Source organism: Leucopleurus acutus (genome assembly GCF_964270905.1).
Source record: "Leucopleurus acutus genome assembly, chromosome: 1".
Lineage (NCBI taxonomy): Eukaryota > Metazoa > Chordata > Mammalia > Artiodactyla > Delphinidae > Leucopleurus > Leucopleurus acutus.
Window position 1 is genome coordinate 127345345 of NC_139142.1, and position 20192 is coordinate 127365536.

The following is a 20192-nucleotide window of genomic DNA, read 5'->3' on the forward strand; positions in this document are numbered from 1 at the left end:
TGGGTGTTAATCTAAAAATCGGAAGAGGGTGACTGGCCTCTTCCTTTTCTCGCCCTGCTGTACAGGTCTCCACACGAGGGTCTACAATGGCTTAGGCAGAAAGAGACTTGGGTTTAAATCTCAGGCCTGCCACTTACTCACATGTGACCTTGTTCAAGACACTAAACCCTCGCCGTCTCATTTTCTCACCCGCAAAATGGGTACAATACCTTTTAAAATCTGACCCGTTTCACAGGATCATACACAGAATCACATAGATCCTGTACGTGAAGGAAACTTTTACATGCTCAAGTGCTTTGCAAACATAAAGTACATTATTCCTTTATATTATAATTTCAAACAAAATTAGGGTGTTTCACAGGGAAATGTATGTAACACAATAAAGACCTCATGGTTAAAGGCTAACGGCTTTCCTACATTCCAGATTTCACTGAAAAAAGCCAAGAACACAGAGACAAAAATCAAGCTGATGTTAAATTATAAAGTTACAAATGACAAATAAAGCACAAATGGATTGACTGAACAAATTTGAGAATAAATAAGTAAATAATAATGACGCTCCCTTTCCCTGATCCTCCACTATCACCCCTCTGGCTTAGCCAACTAGATTCCCTAAGCACTGAACTAGCTAAAGGGGTTGTGAGATGAATTCTCAGGAGCCTATAGGCATGTCCAAATGTATCTAAAACTGCAACAGAAGGGAAAGCGGCCAAGTTCACGTTTGCTGTCATCCTTCCTTTCAACTGCTTGAGACACCACAGCAAAAAGGTCTTACATCCCAGACCCTCAGCTTTCTAGGAGCTCTGCTTAATGACCTGAATCCCTGGAGAGTCCCTCATCCTGGTATCCCTCTAAACGCACTTTAGGAAAAACTGGGGAAACAAAAATTACTTGCCATTTAAGGGAATTCCTCACTTTTTTTCCTTCACAGGCTGGACACCAGTTTATGAGTAAAGGTGGGAGAGACTACTGTGAAAGACTTTTCTAAGCCCTGTATTTCTAACTCAGAATCCCCAAAGAGCATCAGATGAAAACAGTGAGACTTATAGACCAACCACCTCTGCCAGATAAAGTTACAGTAAAGTTATCAAACATTATCAGGAACTCCAATAAATCTTTATCTAATCAATCAAGGTCTTCTCTCCTAAGGAGGCAAAAGAAAACCAAGATACCGTTAGGTGAAATACCAGGTCAAATGTGTACAGCCTTCTGTTTCGCCTTATTTCTAAGATATCTCTAAATCATTTGAAAAGATGTTTAAATACCTGAAACATATTTGTTGTCTTAGTGAAATGGCAGGTGGGGTGGGGTGCAAAACAACCAGGGCCTTTGATCCTGATAATTTCCTTTCTGCACTGAAACAGAAGAGGTCAACCTGAAAAGGCTGGCGCCTGTCCTGCTCTTGACAACGGTTTTCGTTCCCAGGCCCTCCCACAGGTATGCTTATGCCAGGCAATGACTCTGCCTCACTTAGGCCATTCCTCATTCCTACAAATGAGGCCAGAGAACAGTGGTCTGCAATATCCCAGAGGCAGGAGTGAAGTAAGATTCTGACGTTCCTTAAGAACAGTCTTCTCCATCCTTCTGAGCCTGCTGAACGTGGGAAACTTCTGGATGGCAGGGAAGAGTCCCTATAGCCAGAAACACATTTTCTAAAGACTAACATTCCACGTGTCACCATCATTCATGGAGATAATTTAAAAATAGTCCTTTGAAGCCTCATCTCTGTCCCTTCTCCCGTCTCACTGTGACTTCTTCTCTTCTTGCTAAATGAGGCATCGCGAAGGCCACATGGTTGGTGCTGGTCTCTGTATTGTCTCCTCACTACGCAAGGCAGAGAACCCGGCAGCATAGGCATCACCTGGCAGCTTGTTAGGAATACAGAATCTCAGGCCCTGTCCTAGACCTGCACTTGAAGAAGATTCCAGGTGACACATATGCACATTCAAGTTTGAGAAGCACTGCTCTAAGCCAGCTACAGTATCAGCCAATCATCCCCTTGTCTGGTAAACCAGTCCTCCTGAGCCTAGGAAGGCCCGAACTGGGCACTCCAGAGCCCCCAGCATCACTTTCCACTCTTCCTAGTGTGTACATGGAAAGCAGGCTGTTTTCCAGAGAACACGGGTAGAGTACCTGGCACGTGACTTAGCAGCATCCAGAAGCCACTCAAAGACATGTATTTTCTTTCCTTATATGTATACACCACTGCCAATATCATCCTCTCTCTTCCAGTTGGTCCCTTTCCTGTTGTGATATCTCTTCTACCCAGTATCTAAAATGGATCTTCTAGTGAAGTGATTCACCAGGCTCTAATGTCAAAGTTTCAGCTCTACAATTTATTTGCTGGGTGAATCAGGAAAACTAACCTTTCTAGGCCTCAGTTTTCTCCTCTGTCAATGAAGATGTTAATAATAACAGTGCCTTCCCCTTGGGGCTGCTGTGAAAGCATTTCATTTGATCTTAGCTACAGCTCGTATTCATGCTCAGACCGAGACCTTTCCCCCAACGTAGTTTGGATACTTTCCCTCTCCTTTAAAGGGCTACGGCACTGACAGGCCAAGCCACACGACTTAGCACCTAACTGTAACTCTCCTGTAGAGAGCTTTGTTTTGTGTTACTGGTTTTGTCTCCAAACCTGGATCTTAAAGTGTCAGGATGGTGGCTGTTATTTGTTTTTTAATTTATTTATTTATTTAATTTTGGGTGTGTTGGGTCTTCGTTTCTGTGCGAGGGCTTTCTCTAGTTGCGGCTCGTGGGGGCCACTCTTCATCACGGTGCGCGGGCCTCTCACTGTCGCGGCCTCTCTTGTTGCAGAGCACAGGCTTCAGATGCACAGGCTCAGTCATTGTGGCTCACTGGCCTAGTCGCTCCACGGCATGTGGGATCCTCCCTAGACCAGGGCTCGAACCCGCGTCCCCTGCATTGGCAGGTAGGCTCTCAACCACTGCGCCACCAGGGAAGCCCTAGGATGGTGGCTGTTTTTACAGGCTGTGAAAGTAACTTACAGGAAATACAGAAAATATAGAAAAATATGAAAAAGAAATAATAAATAATCCATAATCTCACCACTAGGAAAAAACAACTGTTAACATTTTAGAGGATTTCCTTCCAAACAAGATCTTAGTTTCAGGAGAGCGAGGGCCAAGTCTTAATCTTCTCAGAATCCTCCCTGGCTTCCCCACACCTAGCGCCTCTCCACACCCCCAGCACCTAACCTACCACAGTGCTAAGCACTTTGCAGCTGAAAAACACAGGCCTGTTCCTTAGCTGAGAGACGTACTGATGTGGCTTGCCCCCACACCTGTGTGTGGACTGTCTGCATACTGAAATAAGGACACTGTCAGAATTAGTGACATAATCTGTTTAGTTCTTTGTTCGGTTCAAGCTGCTGTAAAAGTGTGCTCAGATCTGTACTCCATGTGACTGCTGTTTGTGTTTGGTGGTGAAAGTGTGTTTCTGGTGAAGCCTCATGTTTCCCTTTTCAACATACTCAGATTACACATACCTACAGGAATGGTCATCCCGTGAATTTTATCAGCCCAGCCTGCGTAATACCGAAGGGTTTTGATGACTCCTTGCAAATCGACGTAAAAAGCTTGCATGAACGGTTTGCCACCATTTAGGGATTCCATGGTCTGTAGGAAAAGAAATGGAGAGAACTTTCCAATGATACACTAAGTAACTTCTACAGCAGAAGAAAACAGGAATAGAGAGAATACAAATGAATCTGAACAATGATGCATACTGGTCAACTCTGATTTCCCAAATGAAAAGATTTTTAGTACCATCTGTTTAGTTTAGTTTCCAGTAAAAACCACAATGAACTTATATGTGTGTGTTCTTGTGCCTGTGTGTTTCCAGTAACCACTATCCCAATATATAAACACAACTGGTGATAAAGAAGTGTTCTGCTTGTCAAACCAGCTTCTGTTGTATTAATGATCAGAGCTGCGTGGGGATTTTTCGGAGTCTACACCAGTATTCTGAATCCAAAATGAGGGGCAGGGACATGGGCTTTTATGCAGTTGATGAGACTATAAAACGTTCTCCACACTGCCAAGACCCCTGGTGAGAAATGGAATAGCCACGGTGCACAGCGAGTTTATTTATTACCACCAAGTAAACAAGATCTCCTCTAGGGAAGCTCATACTGTAACAACTTGAGGGCTGTTTTTTCATAAATATTTATGTTAATAACCATTATCTATTAAGAGAGAAGTATCTGGTCCATTTAATAAAAATAGAGATAGAGTTATTAAGCAGTTTTAGATGATAAATGTTATTATTTTAATGACACATTCCTAAATAGGGTAAATCTGTAACATAAAGAATTACAAATGAACACAATGAAATGAAAAGAGTATTTCAACCTGAGAAATAGTAAAGGTGTTACATATTTAACAAATAAAATAAAAAAAACATGTTTGTAATCTCATGTCCTTCTCTTCAAGGACATTTTATAACACATACTGGTACGAAAATTATTTGAGTGCTGACAAAACTAAAATTGAAATATTTTCCATTCAATGACATGAAAATATTATTTACAGTGCAATTTTTCCACTTACCATGTGTATAAGATGGAACTCATTTTAAAATATCATGTGACCTATTCAGTGTATATTGGCTCACCTTTATTAAAGGAAATCAAGTTATTTCCCAGTTCTTGTTAGAATATTTATACGTCTGTGAGATGAGCATTACATTCTCCACACAGCAGGCAGAGAGCCAAGGTCCTGACAGCATAGACTGAAGTAGAGTCAATAACCAGAATTGGGCCACCTAAATGGTCCATCCCTATGAGCTGCTGATACCAGCTACACTTACCTGAGAGTTGCCAGCCCTAAGTTTATTTTCAATTGTGTTTACCTGGGTGCAGTATTAACTTCAGTATTCTGGTCAGGAGCTCCCCCTATATTCGAGAGGCTACCTCTTAACAAAAGTCACTCCCCTCATGGCTTGGGAGTGTTTAAAAGTAGAAATCACATTTAAGTGTGATGGGAAAAAGGACTTGACCACAGTGAGACATATGTCAGAAACAGGATGGCATATGAATTTTATGACATGAAAATATAACAGCAGAAATTAACTACATCATCATCTAGTAAGTACTGCTAATCTAATGTTATAAATATTGTATGGATTTAACTCAATTAAACAGATACTTACAGACCACCAATGTGCCCCCATTCACCGTTTATGTGTCACAAACTATGCTAGGATTACAAAAAATGGAGTAAAATATAATTTTCACTCTCAAAGAAATCATAATCCAGCAAAGAGGCAGCATATAGACCAGCATTCCCCCAAGGTACTTCAAAGAATTCTGTTTTGTACGATATTGACCGGTTAGCCAGAAAAATAGTGTTGAGGCTCTGACAGGTTTGAGAAACACTGAGTAGGGCTTGTCAGAATCTTTAATATGCTAAGTGTCTTATGAATTTCCATGGAACACCTTTTCCCAATATATATAAACACCTCATTGGAAACAGTATTCCTTGAAGTACCAAACTAGAAAATATTTTTATAGATAAATAAATGTTATATATAGCAAGAGTTCTAAACCATCTCCATAAAGGATTCATTTTTGTTTCCACACTATGAACAGACGCATGAAAGGGATGGTAGGAGGGAGAGCCATGGTAGAAACGACACCGAGGAAGAGTACTAATGCTTTCCTCTCCCAAAGCGAACCCAATAGTGATCTGATTTCCCAAGCAGAGGGTAGAATATAGTATTCATGGCTTTAATGCCCTGACTCAATGAGGATGCCCTAAATATTAAATGATCAACTATGGGTCATGCAGGTGGAGATCCCTGCAAGACAGGTATACTGCACGGGCATTCCTAAATGGTTCCAATGTCCAAAAAAGTTGGTATTCTCTAAGAAACTGACTTTTATTTTTAAAATAGCAACAACAATAACAACAATAAACCACTAGGAGAGGGGACATTCCTTATGTGAGAAAATGATTGTTTTAGTGAAAGAAAGTTGCTGTCTCCTTCTGTCTCTCCTACTAGTTCTAAAAGAACAAAGGGAGCAGAAGGATATGAGAGGTCCATATCCTGCTCTCTGCTTCTGGAGGATTCTCTTTAGCCAAGAGGGGCTAACTCTGGAGAGGTAAAACTCTTTTGACTGCCAACCGTAATTTGGTATTGGTTTCCTGCAAGGAGCATGGTGACTCTCCTGTTGCTTGACTGTTTTTGTTCTTTTTGTTGAGGGTGGGAGGAAGGGGGACGAGGAAAGCAGGAAGGTCCTTACCAGTCATGGGAAGCTATGGTTTTGTTCTTCAAAATTCAATAAGAAGAGACACTCAGCTGGTCCTCCACTTCCCCATCTGATCCCGAAAGCCAAACCTCTCCCATTTTTCATGTGTATTACGTACTCCTTAGCTTGTTCCCCAGGTCTGCTTCACATCATACTTTCAGAAAGACTGAGGAATCTAAATTTCAATGGAATGGTAAATTTGGGGTAAAGACGTGATGCTTTCTTAGGTCACTTACTGCAAGGACTGCCCTGTCTCGTTCCACCAAGTCTGCAAGCTTATCCAACAGACGTCCTCTTTCTGAAGCATCCATCCTTCTCCACACTGAGCCAAGAGAGAAAGCCAGGCGGGCTGCCTGCACTGCTTTGTCTATATCTGCCTGTTAGACAGGAAGAGGCACAAGTGAAGAGAGGGATCGCTACAAATAAAGGAAGAACCATCTGCTTTCACAAAAAAGGTGATGAATGAACATCAGTGGTGATGTCTGGAGAGCATAAGTTTATTGCTTTGTTGTCTGAAGGTAGTTATTTCATAGGAAATTTTTTTCTAAGACAAACATACCTTGTCTGCTTCTTGAACTTCACACACCTGTTCTCCTGTGGCTGGATTATAGACAGGGAACACTCGCCCACTCTCCGAGTTCTGCCACTCGTTGTTAATAAAAATCTAAGGGAGTAGACAACAGAATGGGATCCATGAGACAGGTGACAGGAAGTCAGTCAATGGTGCCGTATTATATGGAAGTACCATAGTAGTAATACTGGCTCTGTATGCTTGCTGCTATATAATTAAAGTATAGAATTTGAAGTGTTACAAGAAACCCTAGACCATTATGCAGTCCAGCCTCACCCCCAATTCAGAAATTTCCTTTGTGATATTTTTAACTCAACATCAGCCAAAGATTAAATATAATTCTTACCTTTAGTGAACCTGTCAACTACTCAGAGAGTCAAACAAGGAAGGAAGGATAGACCGTCTCACATACCTACAAACCACACACTGAGATTGAGAAAGTATTTATTATAATCCAAGCTCTGGCCAGTATCCCAAAAGGGTAGATCGTGGATCAAACTGACAGTCATCCGGCCTTAGCTACTAGTTTCTCTGTCAGAGAAATAAGTGACTTCACAGGGAAATCTGAAGGGTGCTGGAATAAGCATTTGCCTAATTTATAGTCAGATCCTGAACTAAGCAATGACTCTGACCAAACCAACTGGTGAGATAAACAACTTACATGTGTAAATCCAAGTTAGATTTCTTTCCTTTTGCTGGGTAGGCTATGTGGCTCAGCAAAGGGAAAAGGCCTATAACTTTCAAATGGGTCTCTCTAGGATTTCTTAAGAGCCTTGGTTTCTTTATATAGAAAATAAAGATTATATTAAAATGGCAAAGAAATGGTTTAAGAAATTATTCAAGTCAATTTCTCAGAAGATTTGTAAGATATGCATTAACAAAGGAGGGAAAATATAGGCAAAAATATTAAAAAATTTTTATTGATATTAAGAGAGAAATCCAAACTAATATTTTTGGACTATGAAAGCCCAAAGAATACACAAAGATATTTTACTCTATAAAATTTATGGGGCTTCCCTGGTGGCGCAGTGGTTGAGAGTCCGCCTGCCAATGCAGGGGACACGGGTTCGTGCCCCGGTCCGGGAAGATCCCACATGCTGCGGAGCGGCTGGGCCCGTGAGCCATGGCCGCTGAGCCTGCGCGTCCGGAGCCTGTGCTCCGCAACAGAAGCCACAACAGTGAGAGGCCCGCGTACCGCAAAAAAAATAATAATAATAAAATAAAAAAATTATGGCACAACAGTGAAAATTTCTGAACCTATGAACCATTCAGTAGTCAGTCAGTTTAGAACAAACACAATGATAAACTGATTTGCTACTGCCTGGCATTTTAATAATCACAGACGAGGCTGAGTGTAGATCTACAATTTTAAAAATTAAGTTCTAGATTATGCCAAAGCTTTGCTTATTCCTTGATTTGATAAAACAATGAGTCTGTGCTGAAGGAGTCTTCTTTTCCTGAAGGCTTTTTAAGATAAAGGCGGGGGTGGGGGGGAAGACCTTAAACCTGTAAAAGCACTTAATACAAATGTATTGAGCACAAACACAGTGACCTTGTAATTGAGTAACAATTTTTTAAAGTTTTTACTATGAATGTCTAAACATGTTTAACATACTGTATTCATTTGTATAATGTATTCAATAAATGCATAGATATTTCTAGACACAGGAGAGGCAAAGATGATTAAGAGTTCCAGCCTTCCAGGGTCAACAGTCTCTAGTAGTTCATTAAATACTCACAACAACCCTAATGGCAGGATTTTATTATCTCAACTGAAGATGAAAAAATTGAGAGGTTAAAAGTCCGAAGAAGCAGTTTCTTATCGTGGCTCTGATTCAAAGTCTGCTACTCTTTCCACTACACCGTGGTTTGCAGGACTGCTCAGCCCAAAGAAACACTAGTTATGTCCAAGCCTAAATTAGATCTATAGTTCTTGGACTCCTGATCTAGTTCTCTTTTCACTCCATTTAACAAATTTCCTATCATTTCACAGCTCATCAAATCTGCACACTCCTTTGAAATACAATATGATCTCAAAGGTAGCAAAAGAAAAAAATTAAGAGGTTAGTTTCATTAAAGATTCACTTCTAGAGATTATCAGGTTTAAAGGAGAATGGGTCTTGCCAATATTCCTTATTCCTTTTATTCACTATTTGACTGAAACTTCTTAACCCTTGGAACATCATCAGATCCAATTATAGTTTTAAGCTTCTTTGTTGAACAGTTCTAAATGTATGTAAGGATTGATATTTCATGACTTTTATTGTTTCTTAGAGGTCTTCCAAAGATCAAAGAGAAAAATTACTTATTTTTTAATAGAATAAAATTCATTCTCTTACTGTTATCATTTAAGTACACTGATCATTTTATCAATCTAAAATACCTTATGGGATCTTAGTGAGCTTTTCCTGTATCTTGAAACATATTGCTAATTTCATCATTCTCGGAATTATTTCATCACTCATCAATTATTTCCAACTATGCTTAAAAAAACCCTAAAATAATAAGGAAACAAAAACATTATGGAACTGTCTAGAAATGAATAAACACGTCCTCACTATTTCATCATCCTTTGGTTTTATTATTGTACTATCCAAAGTAATGCATTAGGTCTCAAAAGGGTATAAATAAAGAAGTGTGGAGACACCATCTTTGTCATATTCTTTTTAACTTTCACTGAACACAGTTAAGAATTCAGAATTTTTCATTTCTGTCCATAATGAGAAAGAGAAGAAAACTAATAGAAAAAGACATTTCATAACCGTTAGATGAGTCAGAAGCTGAAGGCAAAGAGACAGAAACACTAGAGACTGCTGATGAGGGTGAAATTGACTGTATAAGCAAAATCTTGGGCTATGAGTCTTTAGGATAAATAAATGCATTTTCTCCAAATTAATAATCAGAGAGCAAACAAGATACTTATCAACACAAAAAGGAAATATGACAGTCTAACCCAACTAGTCATTAATAGGAAGGACTTAATAATTTAAAACCATCCTGTTTTGATAAGAGAACATGTAAGAATTCTTTTATCTTTCATGATATTTGTGGGTAAAAATTTACTTGATGTGATTCAAAAATGGACAAATGCTGAAGGTAGGTGTATACACCAAGGTGACTGGAATACAGGTATTACGTAGAAATAAAAAAGTTCATTGGATTGATCAATCTAATTTACATTTATAAAACTAAAAATGAAAATGCTTTTGTAATTATGGAACAAAAATGGCCATGCTCTCTTCTACAAAATTATGAGCCTTCAAACTTTTCAACAGTATTACATTATGATAATGCAAATGCAAGAAGAACCAGAAGTAACAGTAAGATATAACCTATAAGAGATGTGTTTAAAATCTGCAATCAGAATTTATGGCATAAATATTTCCAGTTTCAAACATGATGGCTGATGAGTAGTTAGTTGTATTCAAAGGCCATTGCTCACTTCATGTACATATACCTCCAATACCAGGAAAATATGGAAGAAAAATTGGTTTTGTTATGTTTAAATTCTTGTTTTGTTGTTATCACTTCTCTTTACTTTCACTTTTCTAAATTTTTCATAAAATAACTTAATTTTAAAACTTTATAGCCTCCATTGGACCCAGATGGTAAATGTGATGACTATTTTTCCTGGTATGCCAAACATTAAAATATTTGATAGTTTTACTCTACTATTATTTCTTATAGACCTAGCCTTATGACACTTAAAAAACAAAGGAAAGCAAATTCCTCCAAAATACTTGAGGTTTTCATCTTCTCTGAGCAATTTCAAAAGTTTTGAATGCTGTCTAAAGTGTTCTTCTCCGACCAGGGCTCCTTAAAAAACAATATATCTCAGGGCTCTAGAGGGAAAGGACAAGATGATCCTGGAATACTATGGTGCCAGAAATCAAGTACATGCTCGGAAACTGGTGGGGACATATCAAAAGGACACAGGAGCCAACATGAAGGGGCTCCCAATGGCCAATACTGGGACAATTTAAGCAACAAAACAAATAGTGATAGTAATGGATTATTACCCAAAGAATAAAAAAGGCATCCAAGAGTCCAAAATGATATAAATTTTTTATGAATAAATAAATGGGGGATAAGGAAAAGCTGTTCTTAACAGTAGAATTCAAACTAATAGCTGTCAAAGAATGATTGAATTAGATTACCACCAATGTGTCAAACCCCACAATTGTAATTGCTTCAGGCAAATATCATCAATGGATGGTAAAATTGGTGGGTAAAAATATAATGAAAAATTGGATGTTTTTGTAGTCTCAAAGTATCTCCCCTCAAGATGCTTATTAATGACAAAGTAGAAAATAGTAACTTACCATTGGAGAAACTTGGCAGGCAGCACCTTCATCAAGTGATCAAAGTTAACATCACCAGTAATGGGAGAAATTGATCTTTCTTAACATTTCATCTGCTTGTCCTACTGACAATTAGAAAGCTGTGTTGAAATCTCCCACTTTGGTGGTAGATTTGTCAATAGATCCCTTAGCTCTATCATTTTTATACTTATAAATTTTAGGTTATTTTATTAGTGAATTTAAGTGGAACTATTAAGATTCTCTGATAAAACCATTTATCAATATGAAGTGACCCTCTTTATTACTAATGAAGCTTTGTGTCTTAAAGACTATTTTGTTTAACATTAGTAAAGCCACGTAAGCTTTTCTTTAGTATTTTCCTGATAGATCTTTTCCCATCATATTACTCTCTCTCAATTACATCTTTATTATTCTCATGTGTCCCTTTAAATGATGTATGGCTATGTTTTATTTTATTCAATATGAAAACCTCTGTCTTTTAACTGGCAAGTTTAATACATTTGTATTTATTGTGATCATATTTTGTGTTAAATAATGTACCGTGTGATATTTGGACTTAATGCTTTTTATTTGTCTTGCTTTACTTTACTTCCTGTCTTCTCCCATCTTGCCTCTTTTTTCAACTTGATTAATGTTTGTTGTTTGTTTTATAATTTCCCTCTTTTATTGGTTTGGAAATTGTACATGATCTTTCATGTACATGAACACGTACATCTTTCAAGAACATGAACATCTTTCATGTTCTTTCACTGATTATCCATGATATTTTATCATGCATATCTAAGAAAATTAAGTATAAAGTTAATATATATCTTAACATTCCTCCCAAACAATTACAAGGGCCTTAGAACACAAAATCTAATCACTCTTCTCCAGGAGCATGTTATAAAATTATTATTTTATACAGAGAAGGATTTCTTATATTTAATAAGATTTAAAATTTTTTATCCTCATGATTTCTTAGAACTTCATTTAGTAAATATTTGTTGGGGGTAAAGTCTCAATTCTGAACATATATTTATTGCACCCTCATACTCAAAAGATACTCCCAGAAGGTTACTCAATTCTAGGAAGACAATCATTTTCTCACAATACTTATCATTGTGATATAATAAGTGTTATTATAATAAGTATATTATTCCAATATTTTCTATCTTGCAATGGTGTTTACAAGAAATCTCTGCTGTAAGTCTCTGGTTATCATTTCTTTGTTGATGATTTGCCTCTTCTGTCTGGTTGCTTTTCAGATCTTGTCTTTGTCTCAGTGTTTTATGATTCATCACAATATGTCTATGTATCAATTTCTTTTTTATTTTGATAGTTAAGCATTGTGCTTGCAGCATCTCTGAGTTTTTGTCTCTTATAATTTCTGGATATTCTTAATCACTATCATCATTTCCTTGAATATCACTCTTTCTATTCTCTGCTCTGGAACTCCAAGTGTTATACCTTTTTAGTCCATCCTCAATGTCTTTAACCATTCATATTTTCCATCTCTTTTTAAAAATATTTTCTGTAAACATAGCTTTGTTGTGTTTGTAAATGTGTGAAAAAATACTCTTCTAAACAATTCAAACTATACAGGAAAGCAAAGAGAAGGTAAAAAATCACCTCAAATTTCATCATCCAGAAATAACTAAAGTTCACATATTCATGACCATCCTTCTAGACATGTCTTTAGGCAGATATACACACACACACACAATTTTACGAAACAAGATCAATTGTACATGAGCTTTAGAATTTGCTTTTTTAAAAGTTAACAATATGCTATAGACGTTTTTAATGGTTTCTTTGGACTCCAATGTGTATTTCTGTGTGTATGTATATAGGTGCGTGTGCGCACGCATGCATGTGTGTGCATGGGTGTAGCTTAATGTATTCAATCAGCCCTCTACTGAAAGACATTTAAGTTGTTTCTGTTCTCCTTTTTCCTCTGTGCTGCAGTTGAATAATTTATTCAGATCTATCATTCAGCTCTCTTTACTAGGGTCTAATCTGCTAATTTCAATGTTTATATTTTTATTTCTAAAAGTTCTGCTTTGTTCTTTTTCAAATCTGCGTGGTCTTTTTGTTTTTGTATTAAAACTTAATACTTTAATTTTTAAAACAGTTTTAGGTTTACAGAAAACTGAGCAGACAGTAGAGACAGGTTCCATATACCTGCTATTCCCCTCCTCAGTTTCTTCTGTTTTTAATATCTTGCTTTAGTGTTGTACATTTGTTACAACTGATGGACCAGTATTGATAAAGTCCATAGATTATATCAGGCTTCACTCTTTGTGTTATACAGTTCTATGGGTTTTGAAAAATGCATAATGTCACGTATCCACCATCACTTAGCACAGAATAGTTTCTTCACTGCCCTAAATATCCTGTGCTCCACCAATTTATTCCTCCCTGTCCCCCCTAAACTCCTGACAAACACTGATCTTTTTACTGTCTCCTTCATTTTGCCTTTTCCAGAACATCATATAGGTAGAATCATATAGGAGGTAGCCTTTTCAGACTGGTTTCTTTCACTTAGCAATTTGCATTAAGGATGCAATGCATAAAAAATATTGCATCCTTCATGTTTTTTCACGGCTTACTAGCTCATTATTTCTTAATGCTGAATAATATTCCATTTATGGATGTGCCACAGTCTGTTTATCCATTCACTTTTTAAAGGACATCTTGGTGGCTTCCAGTTTGGAGGAATTAAGAATAAATTTGCTATTAACAGCCATATGCAGGTTTTTGTGTGAACATAAATTATCAACCCATTTGGGTAAATGCCTAGGAGAGTGCTGGATCACATAGCAAGACTATTCTTAGCTTTGTTAGAAAGTGCCAAACTGTCTTCCAAAGTGACTGTACCATTTTGCATTCCTACCAGCAATGAATGAGAGCTCTTGTTGCTTCACATCCTTGTCAGCATTTGGTGTTGTCAGGTTTGTTTTGTTTCGCTTTGTTTGGATCTTAGCCATTTTAATAGATGTTCAATGGCACCTCATTTTAGTTTGAAATTCCCCAATGACATATGGTGTTAAGAATTTTTTCATATGCTTATTTGCTGTCTGTGTATCTTCCTGGGTGAGGAATCTTAGATCTTTTGCCCATTATTTAATTGAGTTGTTTTCTTAGTGCTGAATTTTAGAGTTCTTGATATAATTCGGACACAAGTCCTTCATCTAACATGTGATTTGCAAATATTTTCTGTCAGCTTGTGGCTTGTCTTTTCTCTTTTGCAGTACGTTTTGCAGATCAGTTTTTCATTTTAAGGAAGTCCAACATATCATTTTTTCCTTCCATGGATCATGCTTTTAGTGTTGTATCTAAAAACTCACTGCCAAACACAAGGTCATCTATATTTTCTCCTATACTATCTTCTAAGATTTTTATAGTTTTGCATTTTACATTAGGTCTATGATCCATTTTGAGCTAATTTTTGTGAAAGGTGCAAGGTCAGTGTCTCGATTCATTTTTGCATGTGGATGTCTAGTTCTAGCACCATGTCAAAAAGACTATCGTTTCTCAATTACTGCCTTTACTCCTTTGTTAAAGATCATTGACTATATTTGTGTGGATTTACTTCTGGGCTCTCTATTCTATTCCATTGACCTATTTGTCTGTTCTTTTACCAATAGTACATTGTCTTGATTACTGTAGCTTCACAGTAAGTCTTGAAGTTGGGTACTGTCGATTCCACAACTTTTTTCTTCTCCTTCAATATTATTGGCTCTTCTGCCTTTCCATATAAACCTTAGAATCTGTTTATTGATATCTACAAAATAACTTATCAGGATTGGGATTGGGATTGCATTTAATCTACAGATCAAGTTGGAAAGAACTGACATCTTGACAATACTGAGTTGTCCTATCCATGGGATATCTCCCCATTTATCTAGATTTCCTTTAATTAATTCCATCAGAGTTCTACATTTTTCCTCATAAAAATCTTGTACATATTTTGTTAGGTTTGTACCTAAGTATTTCTCGTTTTTGTGGCAATACAAATGGCACTGTTTTTCTTATTTCAAATTCCAAGTTTTCACTGTTGGTGTATAGGAAAGCAAATGACTTTTGTATATTAACTTTGTGTCATGCAACCTTGTTATAATCACTTATTAATTCCAGAGGCTATTTTTGTTTTTCTGGGGTTTTTTTTTTTTTTTTTTTTGGTCAATTCTAGGGATTTTCTACATAGAAACCATGTCATAAGCAAAGACAGTTTTATTTCTTCCTTCCCAATCTGTATACCTTTTATTTCTTTTTCTTATCTTAACTGTATTAGCTAGGACTTCCGGTACAATGTTGAATAGGAACTCAACATTGAAGAGAGAATATTTTGCCTTGTTCCCAGTCATAGAGGGAAAGCATCTAGTTCCTCACCATTAAGTATGATATTAGCTATAGGTTTCATATAGATGTTCTTCATCAAGTTAAGGAGTTCCTTTCTATTCCTGGTTTACTGAGAGTTTTTAACATGAATGGTTGTTGGATTTTGTCAAATGCTATTTTTGTATGTATAGATATTACCACATGATTTTTCTTCATTAGCCTGTTGATGTGACAGATTACAGTAAGTGATTTTTGACTACTGAACCAGTCTTGTACACATGGAATGAATTCCAGTTGGCTGTGGTATATAATACTTTTTAAACATTGTTAGATTTTATTTGCTAATATTTTTGAGGATTTTGTATTTATGTTAACGAGAGACATCAGTTTGTTGTTTTCCTTTCCTGTAATGTCTTTCTGGTTTTAGTATTAGAGTAATGCCGGCCTTATAAAATGAATTAGGAAGTGTTCCTTCTGCTTCTATTTTCTGGAAGAGATTATAGGGATTGGTATGCTTGGTAGAAGTCACCACTGAAACCATGTGGACTGATGGATGTTTAATGGGGGATGATTCAATTTCTTAAACAGGTATAGGTCTATCCAGGCTTAGCCAGCATGAGTCTCCATCCTCAGCTCTCACCATCAACTATTCCTTCCTTTTGTGTCTCTTAGGTCAATCTCAGGAGAACAGCAGTTGATTGGGTTCCAGTACATCTTTTCAAGCCAGTCTTCAGATGTAAATTAAATGACTGCCCTTGGGTCCAAACACCTGGATCCAGGAAGCAGAAAGTCATGCAGTATGGTTTGAGGCCATTTAAACTCTAAGTCCTGGGTCAGGATAATTTACAATCAAAAGAACCATGGAGGGGCAGGCAAGAAGTGATGACTATTTCAGGACTGGGTGCCAATTTGGTAGATGTTGGGATTTTAAATATATATTGGTAATGTCTTTGGTTTTGGTGTCAGGGTAATGCTGGTCTCAAAGAATAAGCTGGGAAGTATTCTCTCCTCTTTAATTATCTGGAAGAGTTTATGTAGTAGTGGCATCATTTTTTCCTTAAACATTTGGTAGAATTCACCAGCAAAGGCATCTGGGCCTGCAGTTTTCTTTGTGAGAAAGTTTTTTAGCAACAAACTCTATTTCTTTAATAAATATGGAGCTATTCAAATTATCTATTTCTTCTTGTGTGAGTTTTAGTAGAATGTCTTTTTAAAAATTTGCCCATTAGTTATCAAATTTGTGAGCATGGAGTTGCTCATAATATTCCTCTGTTATCCTTTTAACGTCCATGATGACTTCTCTCTCATTTCTGATATTAGTAATTTGTGTCTTCTCTCTTTTTCTCTTCATTAGCCAGGCGAGATGTTTATCAATTTTATTGATCTTTTCAAAGAACCAGCCTATGGTTTCATTTATTTTCTCTATTGTTTTCCTGTTTTCAATTTCACTGATTCCTGGTATAATTTATTATTATTTTTCTTCTGCTTGACTTAGGTTTATGTTGCTCTTCTTTTTCTCGTTTGTTAAGGTAGAAGCTTAGAATATTTATTTTCTAATATATGTACTCAGTGCTATAACTTCCCCTCTAAATACTTCCTTCATTGCATCTCACCAATTTTGATAAGTTGTATTTTCATTTATTTCAAAATATTTTTAATTTATCTTGAGACTTATTCCTTGATCCATGTGTTATTTAGAAATGTGTTGTTTAATCTCCAAATATTTTGGGATTTTTCCAGGTTATCTTTCTGTTATTAATTTATGGCTTAATTTCACTGTAATCTGAGAGTATATTTTTTATATGATTTCTATGCTTTCAATTTTGCCAAAGTGTGCTTTATGGCCCAGAATGTGATCTAACTTGGTTGAATGCTTCATGTGAACTTGAGAAGAATGCGTATTCTGCTGTTGCTGGATGGAGGTTTAGTTTACTATTCCTAGAACTTGTATTGGCATTTTGCTTCTAGAGAAAACTCAGCCTTTGCGTTTTCCTTCAGCCCCTTGATTTGTTTTCAAATCATTGTTCTTTTAAGTAAGCAATACATTAAAAATAATATATACAAGGATAGCTGCTCCCACTATTTCTATTTAATATTATAATAATATTTGATATTATGAGGCCAAAAGATTGAAAATAAAATAAGTTTTTATTTTCTTTATTTTCAGACGACATGATTGTGTAGAAATTCCAAAGAAATCTACCAAAAAAGTACTAGAAGTATAATTTAGCAAAGTCCCAGGATACAAGATCAATATACTATCAACAAATCACTGGAAACTGAAATTCAAGTACATGTATTTACTCACACACATTAATTCATACAAGAGCTAGTTGCATTGAGATTGAAGGATCCTTTAGAGTATGATAGTTTAATGCCCAAAGTGGAAATCCTGGGCAGCAACTATTAATCTTTTAAATGATGTAAATTAAAAAATAATACTCTGAAGAAGAGTCTAAAAAAGAGTTAATGGCTCTAAGTTGCAATGCAACCACTTCATAAAATTGAGGGAGCTGCTAAACCCTATCAATCCTCCTCTGTGAAACAGGTTTGATAGAACAAAAACAGCCTGAGTTCAAATTAAGTAGGAAAGGAATAGCTGAGCAGAAATTTGATTTCACAGAAAACAACTGCAAAATGTTCATTAAAGGCCCATTCTAAACAGGGAGCTGTTTATAGGTACCACTGAAAATCTACAGAAGATGTGTACTCTGCTGTCCTTGAGCTTATAATCATGCTTCAAAGACAAGATTACTTTCAGGAAAGTTAAATAATGTTAAGACACTCTATGATTTAGTGCCAAGATGAATGGTAGAGATAAGCACTGCAGGAGTTTGCTTCAGAGAAGGGAGATATTGGTGTGGGCTGACATGTTAGAAGAACACTTCAGGGAAACAAGAAATAATGAGGGAGTATGACCTGGGGTAGGGAACGGATAAGGTAGAAGAAAGAAACTCTATCCCTAATAAAATTATTCAGCTGGCCTCATCAGTCCCTCCTCCTTGACTTCAGCTCCTCTCAAAGATTATCTGATACCCGGGTTGAAGATGTGTGACAGAGAAGGAAGAAATACAAGTGTAGCTTCTCTCCTTCCCACCTAAAGTCCCCGGACGCTACAAGTAGCTCCAGTGGCTGAGGACCCCAGCACTCTCAGTACTGGCCTCTACCACAGCACTGTCTTCAGAGTGAGCAGGGTACCTTCAGGCAAGCAGGGCCAAAAAAGCCATGAAAACTCATAGTCAGAGTAAATAGGTCAGAAAAACATAAACCTAGTCAAACAGAGTCATATAAAGAAGGAAGACACGAGGAAAGAGAGAAGAATTTTTAAAATATAAACCAATCACATTTAATAGCAGCAATTAAAGGAGTGAAAAATACTGTAGAGGAGACAAGAAGAGACTTTTAAAAGATAAGGAAATGAATATTGAAAAATAGTGTTAGAAAACATATTTGTTTTTAAAAATACAGTTCTGTTTGAACAGAAGAGACTAAGAAAAATAAGCCTTATTGATTTCATACTGAGAAACAATGAACTGAGAAGGGAACCAAGGATGAAGGGAGGTGGGGATGGAGGAAAAGGGAGAGGGTACGACAGGGAAAATAGACAGAGGTAGAGCTCACCTGTCATGAAAGTTCAGGTATTCAATATTTTGAACTATTCAGTGCTGAATGACTAGCTTTCTTTTCTTTTTGCACCATGAAAATACTGTTAGAAAAAGCATTTAAGGCAAGACCAGCTAGAAAACATGCATAGTCTGTGTCATAAGATCAATTTCATAGCCGTATACTTGCATCATCAGAATCCTACTATTTGCAGACATATACCGTGCTCGTGGTTCTGGTCAATTTCTGCATTTCGCTAGTATCCCACGCAATGGAAAAGGAATTATACTGTAGGGGAAGTGTGGTATTCCTTGGGTAGCATAATCCAGATATTCATAAGTATGCGTACTTGGGCCAAAAGGTTCTCAGAAGCCACGCAAAGAAACGCAGAAATAAAGACAAGGAGTCCCTGGCGATCAGTAGGGACTTTTTTGTTTTAAAAAGTCGATTCTAAACACAGCTGAACTCATGAGGATATGTCTCTTAAAATATGGGTTTCCATGGTCTCTTCCTATTGAACACCCTCCCTTCCCTTCTTCCCTTCTTTTCTTATCTCCTTCAACAATGTTTATTGAGTGCCTGCTCCCTTCTAGGCACTGTGCTTACTAACATCTCCTTAGATTTCTATACTTTCTTCCTTTTCCAGGCTGAGCAAATTATGTCTTTCAGGCTAAATATATCTGTCTGTCTCCAGTATATGATCTCAAGAGTACGAGAGGGCTAAAGGGGTTCCTGTGCCAGTCATCCCAAAAGACAAAGGCCAATGCTTCCATGTAGAGCACCAAAACACATCCAAATAATTTGTTTAGGAGAAAATAAATGACTCACATTACTGCTTTGCTTGTAGAAAACAGACCTGGCTAAAATAAACTCAATTGTGTATAGCCAGGGTACCTACCTACTCTACTGTCCCATGATTCCCATATCTGGGAATGCTTTTCACATCTGTTCTAGGAAAAATAGTAAGGCAACAGTCAACTGGTCTGAGCAGCCTTATCAGAGCCACAGTGGATTACAGCATTTGTTACTCTGTTACATGTTGAAGCAACACGGCATTAAAGCCAAGTACACACCAATGTCAGTTGTGACATATTCTCAAATTGGA

General features: G+C 37.0%; 1 protein-coding gene across 2 annotated transcripts in view; it reads right to left on the reverse strand.

The window, feature by feature from the left end:
* ALDH1A2 (aldehyde dehydrogenase 1 family member A2) overlaps positions 1-20192 on the reverse strand; it is a gene marked incomplete at both ends in the record, with an annotated part of 94178 nt that overhangs the window by 51414 nt on the left and 22572 nt on the right. For both annotated transcript variants that reach the window (XM_082839676.1, XM_082839675.1), the window contains 3 exons: positions 3506-3635; positions 6505-6645; positions 6828-6932. In XM_082839676.1, the coding sequence (XP_082695802.1) occupies positions 3506-3635; positions 6505-6645; positions 6828-6932 (376 nt within the window). The remainder of the gene's footprint in view (positions 1-3505; positions 3636-6504; positions 6646-6827; positions 6933-20192) is intronic.